Source organism: Propithecus coquereli, unplaced genomic scaffold (assembly GCF_000956105.1).
Source record: "Propithecus coquereli isolate 6110/MARCELLA unplaced genomic scaffold, Pcoq_1.0 Scaffold5, whole genome shotgun sequence".
NCBI lineage: Eukaryota > Metazoa > Chordata > Mammalia > Primates > Indriidae > Propithecus > Propithecus coquereli.
In genome coordinates, this window is record NW_012150840.1 from 5,401,760 (window position 1) to 5,411,398 (window position 9,639).

At 41.3% G+C, this 9,639-nt stretch overlaps 1 protein-coding gene across 1 annotated transcript in view; it reads left to right on the top strand.

Moving 5' to 3' along the window:
• MTHFD1 (methylenetetrahydrofolate dehydrogenase (NADP+ dependent) 1, methenyltetrahydrofolate cyclohydrolase, formyltetrahydrofolate synthetase) overlaps nt 1–9,639 on the top strand; it is a 60,305-nt gene extending 50,666 nt beyond the window's left edge. Inside the window, exons 21-26 of the mRNA XM_012656036.1 lie at nt 432–532; nt 1,372–1,549; nt 4,118–4,225; nt 4,762–4,914; nt 8,100–8,193; nt 9,400–9,639. Of these exons, the coding sequence (XP_012511490.1) occupies nt 432–532; nt 1,372–1,549; nt 4,118–4,225; nt 4,762–4,914; nt 8,100–8,189 (630 nt within the window). The 3' untranslated portion in view covers nt 8,190–8,193; nt 9,400–9,639. The remainder of the gene's footprint in view (nt 1–431; nt 533–1,371; nt 1,550–4,117; nt 4,226–4,761; nt 4,915–8,099; nt 8,194–9,399) is intronic.

A 9,639-nucleotide genomic window follows, 5' to 3' on the forward strand; every position in this document is an offset into this window, starting at 1 on the left:
GAAGGGTCTGTGATCTATTGAGTAGAGTCAGTTTGTATCATTGTACCCTATACGTACATAAACTCTATAAACACATAGTTTGTAAATTTAATTTGGGTAGAGGTAACTAGTACCCTTCAAACAGCAGATAAGCTATTACATGTGGCATAATGACAGCAAATACACCAGCTTTCGCGTTTTCAAGACAGCTGGAGAACAGGCACAGCTCTGCTCCAGTGTTGTAGGCTGGAGTTAAAGCCGCCCTCTTCTTCAGCACCCCCTCACCACAGTGTAGGAAATGTATCAGGGACCTTTGCCCTTGTTGGCTCGCTTCCATGTCCTGACAGTGAGTGGCTACTGACTCAAGGAGTAAGTTTCCCATTTAAGAAGAACCTGCAACTGTTTCAGCTCTGCCTTTTGACCTCACAGACCTTTCACTGTTGTTTTTACAGAACCTGGAGCTGGTTGAAAAAGGCTTCAGTAACTTGAAGAAACAAATTGAAAATGCCAGAATGTTTGGAGTTCCAGTTGTAGTGGCTGTGAATGCATTCAAGTAAGTGTAGCGAGTAAGAGAGAAGGGGATGTGGAAAATGGTCAGAAAACATCTCCTGGAGCTGATTGCATAGCACTGCTTTTAGCTTTATTTTGCTCTTCAGTTACTGATACTGGTTATAGCCCATGGTTTAGCGTGCCACGTGACAGGAACCTCATGCATTGCAGCAAACCCACCAGCTTAGCCACCGAGGGTCCAGAAGTCAGATTCGGCTCCTGTGGGCCTCCTCCTCCTCCACTGGGTGAAGTGGAAAACACCCAAGCCTGAAGTTAAATGTTCTTTTTTGGTCTTTAGAGGCCTTTTGTGTTAACAGAAGGTCATAGGCCTACAGCTTTCCATTATTTCACTATGTCTGGTGGGATGTTGTCTTCACAAAGAGTTGAACATATTGAGCTGGAAATGTTTGTGCAAGAACTTGTGTGGGTTGTTTAGGTATCGTAGTACTGCTTTGGATTTTGTTACAATGGACTCACCACAGTGGACTGGGAAACAAAACATTTTTAAAAGCCCGTATTTATTGATTCCTTTATGGTGTTCAAGGAATGTTCCAAACAAGTACTTTCCATGTATTACCACCCAAGCCTCATGACATCCCAGCGAAATAAGTGTGTGATTATTCTTATTTTACCCATGTGGAAATCAAGGCACGTACAGATTAAGTAACTGCTCAAAAGTCACTCTTGTAAGTTATGGAGCTGAGATTCAAACCTGGGCAGTATTTCTTGATTAGTGTCCAGTTATCAGTGGATAATTCACATGAGTTTTAATGGAAAAAAGAAGACAGATTCTGTCTGCTCTGGCCATCTTCCATGATTTAATATGAAGCACTGCCTTTACAGGACGGATACAGAGGCTGAGCTGGACCTCATCATCCGCCTTGCCAGAGAGCATGGAGCTTTCGATGCTGTGAAGTGCACTCATTGGGCAGAAGGGGGCAAGGGTGCCTTAGCCCTGGCGCAGGCTGTCCAGAGAGCAGCACAGGCGCCCAGCAGCTTTCAACTCCTTTATGACCTCCAGGTGGGTTACTTGCTGTATGCCAAAAAAAAAGCATAATGAAATTTCTGTGTGGCAACCTCTGTTTAGAGCCCCATGCTTCAGCTTTTGTGGTTTGATTCCCACATAGGTGAGTTACACAGCCACAGCCTGGACTCTCAACTCTAGACAGCTTTTCTTATGAATGCATGTTGCTGCTTACTTACAGAGTAGGGGGTCCAGGCTAGAATACCTGGAGAGGTTGGCTCACATCTCGACTTTTGGAAAGGCTCATGGTATAGGTCCTTCTGGTGGCAGAGGAGAGGGCTACATATAGACCAAGTGTATAGTTCATTATAGCCTTTAACGCAGGGTATCAACCACATTGTAGCAAATTGGCAAGGGGCTACATCAAAACTTTCTGATCAATTCTCAATAATAGAGGAAAGAAGTGTGCTACCAAGCTCACTTCCTGGTACAGTGTTGCCTCAAGTTCAGAGAAACCCTCAGGTGTAAAACCTAAGTATTCTAGCAAGCATCATCATTTTTTTCCATCCCTGAGTAAATTAAATTAAATCTGGCCCAAGTAGAAGCATTGCATATTCTATGATACTATAAAGTTTGTCTAGAAAAAGGTTGTTCTGGCCAGGCACAGTGACTCACGCCTGTAATCCCAGCACTTTGGGAGGCTGAGGCAGGAGGATTACTTGAGCTCAGGAGGTTGAGACCAGCATGAGCAATATAACAAGACCCCGTCTCTACAAAAAATATTTTAAAAAATTTAGCCAGGAATGGTGGCACACGCCTGTAGTCCCAGCTGCTCAGGAGGCTGAGGCAGGAGAATTGCTTGAGCCCAGGAGTTTGAGGTTGCAGTAAGCTATGATGATGCCACTGCACTCTAGCCTGGGCAACAAGTGAGACCCTGTCTCAAAAAAAAAAAAAAAAGAAAGAAAGAAGAGAAAAAGATGGTTGTTATGTTAGGGTTGTATTTTGTTTTCAATTCTGTGTTCCATGTATTTCAGGATATGATTAGACATTAAGTAGTATGTCCATAATAATTGGAAACTTTGTCAAGAACATGGGATGTATATTGTAGTTAATTCTGTTTGTATTCTCTAGGCAGTTTTTGGCTTGGTTTTTCAAAGATAATCACAAACTTTAAAAAAATAGCCATAAAAAGTTGGAAGGAAAAAACTATTACTCTTGAGTTTCAGTGTTCTATTGTTTCTCCTTGCCCCTTGCAGATACAGTATGCTGAGGGGTAATTCACATTCATTTTCCTGTTGTCATTGACATTCTCCTATTGAGCTTTGGTTTTATAGACTAGTTTGAAAGTCCGTTTAATCAATCATCTTTTTAGAAAATGCTATAAATACAAATTTGCACACAAACAGAAACTCTCTCCAAGCTCCTGTCCATAGCACCTAAGGCAGGAACTCCAGTTCTTGAAGGCCAGCGAGAGACCTGGAAGAGTAGGTTAATAAGAACTTTATAACCCATTTCTAGTTGGAACTTTTCTCTGATCTGACAAACAGGAGGCTGCCGCTTTTTATCTTATTCAGCATCTGCTAGTCTTAAATCACCCCCCCACCAAAATGCTTTTGCTTCATAAATTCTGAATGTGCTTCGGCATTTAAAGAGCTCCATTTATAAGATGCATATGAAAGTAACCTGTGTAGCATCTTTATAAAACCATTATTAAATATTCACTTTATTCATATGTCCGTTATACCTATATAAATCATATCACTAGTTATAATAGTGGGAAATAATATTGGAATAAGGGGAATTTTATTTTTGTAGATGGATTATTGCTCCTTTCAAAAAACAAAACTTGCCTAATATGCTTTTTTTATTTCTTTTTGTTTGTGAGATACAGTCTCACTCTGTTGCCTGGGCTAGAATGCAGTGGCATCATCATAACTCACTGCAACCTCAGAGTCCTGAGCCGAAGCAATCTTCCTGCCTCAGCCTCCCAAGTAGCTGGGACTACAGGAGCACACCACCATGCCTGGCTAAATTTATCTTTTTTATTTTTGTAGAGACAGGGTCTTGTTATATTGCTCAGGCTGGTCTCAACCTCCTGGGCTCAAGTGATCCTTCTGCCTCTCACACAAACTGAGGGTTATGTGGGTGGATATTGGTTGTCTCATTTCATAAACAGTATCCCAGGTCTGGTTTGACAAGACAGATCTCTAGTATTAGACCATCTATATGCTTTTTATTTATGAAGAAATAATTATTCTTGGGTAGTCAGTGATATTGTTTATGATACACTTAGATTTTATATATATATATTTATACTTAAATATATTTAAAACCTCACCATATATATTAATATATATGTATGCGTGTATCTATATATATATATACACATGTATCTATGTATCAATATATATCTGTAACTTCACCTCTGTGGGACATTTTCCACTTATAAAAGCTGGGACTTGGTATTAAAAGAAAATATTTCTAACCCAATAAACATCAAACTAATTGCATATCTATAAAAATATAGAAAAACATCTGGCCCCTTTGGGGACTCTGACCTGGAATGTGGCCATGTCCTGGTTAATCATCCTCACATATGTCCACTCTCTCTTTCTTGTGCATTAGCTCCCAGTGGAGGATAAAATCAGGATCATTGCGCAGAAGATCTACGGGGCAGATGACATTGAATTGCTCCCTGAAGCCCAGCACAAAGCAGAAGTCTACACAAAGCAGGTAGATGTTTGGTTGGTTTGTTCTTTCAACTCTTGACAAAGCAGGGCTTGGAGCGGCAATCCCTGAGTTCTCCCAGCCCCCGTGAGCACCCATTGCTTCAGTTCTCTGGGTGCAGCCTTCTCTCCTGGAACACTGGGTTTGGGTTGTGTGGTCCAGTCCCAGGTTCTTCATTTATCCACAGGTGGTATGTGAATGTGTAGAAAGGCTGTGAGAAAATACAGAATGTATTACTAAAATATTGAGAACATCTCCAGTTTTATTCTCATGTTTACTCCAAACCATTATTTTTAACTGGTTATTTAGATGGAAATAAAATATTCGCCTGTGGAATATACTTAAAAATTCTTACCTCCCTTATTCAATAGAGATTCTGTTTATTGATGTATAATAACTAAGCTGGAGGACAGTAACATAGAGATGGCTACAGAGGGAGTTAAATGTTTCAAATAAATTGGAGAGTCTATATAATCACAATGCCCAGATGTTTTTTGTTACATTGTCAGCTTTTCATTTGTCCTACCCTGTTCTTTCCCCAGGGCTTTGGGAATCTACCCATCTGCATGGCCAAGACACACTTGTCCTTGTCTCACAACCCAGAGCAAAAAGGCGTGCCTACAGGCTTCGTTCTGCCTATTCGTGACATCCGCGCCAGCGTTGGGGCTGGTTTTCTGTACCCCTTAGTAGGAACGGTAAGTGAGTGCCGCGAGAGAGGAGCTTGTTCACCTGTGCTTCTGGTCCTAATGTTTTGCTGAAGCCATCAAGCAAACGCCAAATGAGCAGAGTTCACTGCCTAGAAGAAAGTAGGTTTCGGGCCTATTATGATCAATCCTCTTGCTATGGTCCATCTTGTTGTCAATTCAAGTATGATGCCACAACTACTTCTACTGAATAGAAAATTGCTTCCCAGGCAATATGCCCTTAACTGAATCCAGGATGCTCCTAGTTGATAAGCTGTGGTAGTGCTAATATATAATCACAATTAATGTTCATTGCATGCCTTACGCAGATTAACTCAGTCCTCTCAACAGCCCTCTGAGGTTGGGACAGAAGTTCTACAATCCTAGAGCTTATGCCTGAAATTTAGGGAGTTCACTATTTCTGAGTAAGGAATTTCCCCATTAAAATGCAATGGACCCTGTAGATACGAAAGGTAACATTGCCTATTCACACTTCAAACTGAATGAGTTGTCCAGTGCTTTCTTATCCTACAGATTTTATGCATATTAAAGGAGGAAAATTGCTAATAGGGAAGTAGAGGGATGCTTAAAAACATAATCAGAGTTTGGACTAACATTATCCTAAGGTTAACAGTGATCCTAATATCTAGGTTTTCTCTCTTTCATCTACCCAACATCCTATATCTCCAGATTGTTCTTACATGCAGTACAGGATTGAAATATTAAAATAAACCAACACAGGCCAGGCATGTTGGCTCACGCCTGTAATCCTAGCACTTTGGGAGGCTGAGGCAGGAGGATCACTTGAGCGCAGGAGTTCAAGACTAGCCTTGGCAACATAGTATAGTAAGACCCCGTCTTTACAAAAAATGGAAAATTCACTGGATGTGGTAGTAGTCCCAGCTACTTGAGAGGCCGAGGCAGAAGGATTGCTTGAGTCCAGGAGTTTGAGGCTGCAGTGAGCTGATTGGGTCACTGAACTCAAGCCCAGGCAACAAAGCAAGACCCTGTCCCAAAAAAAAAAAATAAATAAATAAAAAATAAAACAATACAAATGAAAAAGAAACCAACGGAACTCCTTTTGGAGCTATGTCATTCTTTCAGTATAGAAGAAAGTGATAGGAGATGACATTGTCTAGTTGCCCAATCCATTTTCACCTCTGCTCGTCTTGGCCTTGGGCAAGTTATGAGAGGTGTGAGCCCTGCTCCCCTCAGCTCAGAGTGGGGCAACGTTATCACGTAACAGTGATGGTCAGCACAGGTGCCTGCATACCAGTGCCCCCTCCGCCAGTCCAGGGAGCAGGAGGCTTAGCCTTGTTTTGACATTCATCAGTGTCTGGGATTTGTAGAAATTCCCTCTTAGTAGAAATGTTAAACCATTCACCCAGCACCTTGAATACTACAGAAAGATATGTTGTTCTTTTTGGAGAAATTGTCATCAACTACCAGCTGAAAGAGTGGTAGCTGCACTCTTTATTGTCCTTTTTGATGTCCGCATGCAGAGGGGTAACAATAGAGCCGAAAGCTCATAGGAAGGGGCCAGGCCACTGACAATCTGCCTGCGGTGCGGAGAGAGTCAGCCTGCCCAGCTCGAGAGTTTTCATTTAGAACACAGTATGTGTCAGAGGCCTTTGAATTTAACTTGGATCGGGACGTTTCCACACATAATCAAATAGCTTAATCACTATTCTAATACCTTCTGGTTACTGTTGGGGCCTTAACAGGCCTCAGAGCATTTGAGTGTTTTTTTCTTTTCAGAGTTTTATATCTACATTCATCCCTTTGTGTTTTCTGATTATCAGTGACTGATGTTTAAGGGGAGAAATCCTCTTTGAGAAAGAGTTAAAATGTCAAAAATCCTACTAATCACTGTTTTGGGAAGCATCTTTAGAGTTTTCTGCCATCATGTACATGCATGTCTACATCGATAGGCACATGTCTTTTACTTCAGAATGTCATCTTCAGGTTTTTCTGCTAGGTCTGAAGACCAATCCTCCTTTCCTTTTTTCTACTTGTCCCCACACCTAGCACTTCCTTATCTCTTACAGAATACAAGAGTAGAAATCAGTTGCCAGACCCTGTAGTATGTTTGGGGAGTATTGATTGGCACTCAGATGTCAGTCAGAATTAGGTTGGCTAAAGTATTGATGTTTTGTCTTACAGAAGATGACTCATTCTTTTTTAAATAACCTTTTTATAGTTAAGTTTTAGAAGTTTAGCCTAAGCTTTTCTCCTCTCTGATTTGGAACTTGTGTGTATTCATTATACAGGACATTGTAAACAGATAAAAATATACCAGGTTTTCACTTACAAGCCATACAAATTTGCATCTAAGCAGATATTTGTGATAGCCAAGTCTTTAGAAAAGAAGCAAGTGCAAATATAATTCATAAGCATTCCCAGTTTTTTAGGGACAGGGTCTTATTCTGTCACTCAGGCTGGAGTACAGTGGTGCAATCACAGCTTACTGCAGCCTTGAACTCTTGGGCTCAAGCGATCACCTGCCTCAGCTTCCCAAGAAGCTAGGACTGTAGGTGTGCACCACCACACCTGGCTAATGTTATTGATTGATTGATTGATTAGATAGATAGATAGATAGATAGATCTGAGACAGAGTCTCACTATGCCACCCAGGCTGGTCTCCAACTCCTGGCCTCAAGCAATCCTCCTGCCTTGGCCTCTCAAAGTGCTAGGATTATACCATACCTAGCCTAATTTAGTTTTAGAAGGCCATATTAGGCCAGCAAGAATAGTGATTGTAAAACCGTCTAGATTATGTACAAAAATGTCTTTGCCCAAGAAAAAGGATACTAATTTCTAACGTCACATTACTGAAGCAAAAACACATGGGCACCTAGCAAGACTCAGAGAAACAAAATTTAAAAGCAGACAAGCCCCGCGCCTCCTTTTGGTCTTTTGAAATACAGGTTGAGGAGGTGAGTAACCATCAATATACAAGACAATAGTGAAGGCTGGCATTTGGTTTGCGGAAGAACATGAGGTTTCTCTGAGTTCATAGCAGGATCAGTGACTTGATTTTAATATGTAATGTGATATGATTTTTAATATGTCACAAGACGAGTGCCCACTTTATTGACAACTCCAAAATGATGTTCTATTTTCATGCCTTGAGCTTTCTATCTGAGGGGAGGGTGGGAGAAAAGATCACATTATTTTTAATGTGTTTTACATGCTAGATGAGCACAATGCCTGGACTCCCTACCCGGCCCTGCTTCTATGATATTGATTTGGACCCTGAAACTGAACAGGTGAATGGACTGTTCTAAACAGGTAAGTTGTTACTGGGTAAGAGTTTTACTTGTTTCCCTAAGTAGCATATTTATGAATCACAGGGCTCAGACTAAAGCTATGAAAATTCAAAAGGTGCTGCGGAGGAGGCTAGGCTCCCGCTGCTGGAGCTGCAAGAGCTGAGGGTTCAGAGTCGATGACACATGGGTGGTCAGGAACACTGAAGGTCTGTATACTCTGAATAAACAGTTAGAAGGCAAGAGTTGAGTAAACATCCCAGAAAGTAGGAAAGAGAAGGAAATAAGACTGTCCATGAATTCTTGGTCTTAGGTGAAAGGGCCAGAGTACCCATCACAATGAATGAGCCATCCCTAGACATATCCAGTTGAAATTTCAAAAACATCAAACGAGAAAATCCTAAACATCCTTCTCCAGAGAAGAAAAAAATGACTTGCCTACGAAAAAATGAGAATTAGACTGAATACCTGTCGTCTTATCAGCAATAAGAGGCTTGTAGACAACGGAAGAAGGTCCCCCAAGTTCACAGGGAAAGGTGACTTTTACCCTGTGTTTACACCCAGCCAAATCCATCCAGACATTTTCAGACATGCAAAGGTTTGCTTCTCCCACATCTGTTCCTAGGAAGTTATTTAGCAATGTGCTCCAGCAAAATGAGGAAGCCAAGCAAGAAGGAAGACGTGGGTGTTGGGAACTGAATCCTGATTTGGACAGTAATGAAGGGGAGTTGACAACCATGCAAATGGCCTAGAATTAAAAATCCAGTGTGGAACTTGGGGGAGGGTGCTGAGAAAAACCTGAAAGAGCTAGAAAAGACAAGGGTATCAAAGGGTAAATAATACAAAACAGAAGCTCTTGCCTTGTTTGAGAAAGTAAAGGTCCAGGTGGAAGCAAACTGGTAATGATTTAAGCAATGGAGAGGATGGTAAGAAGAGAGCTTTTGTGCGCTTGATGCTAGAGAGACACTGTTCTTCAAGAGGGTGTGTGTGATGTTGGAAATGCAGTCCGGCTCACTGCTCTGTCTGCTCCTGAACAGTATTCACATAGCCATCATGTAAATACTGTTTTCAGGTCCATTTACAGACAGATCCTAGAAGAGTTGGTGGTGGGAAAGGATGTAAATGCTACAGCTTTGGCAACGTGAGGGGGTAGTGGTGCAGTGTGGAAGGGAAGAGGAAACATTTCGCTGCTTAGAGAAAACGTTTATTTTTTGTTTGTTTTTCCTTCCAGATCAATCCATCTTCAGGAAGGTACTTTGAAAGTTTGGCCAGTATCTCTTCAGGCCCACTGGGAGTTAGTCAAGAGAAGTCAGCCCCTTCCCTGAAGATCTTCTGAAATATATAGTGGGAGTTTCTTCAGAAGCCTTTCTTCAGCCTTAATTCTCATCATCATGTATAAATTAACATAAATCATGCACATTTCTATTTACTTTAGTGAAGTTCCACAGAATAAAAGGAAATAATTTTGCTA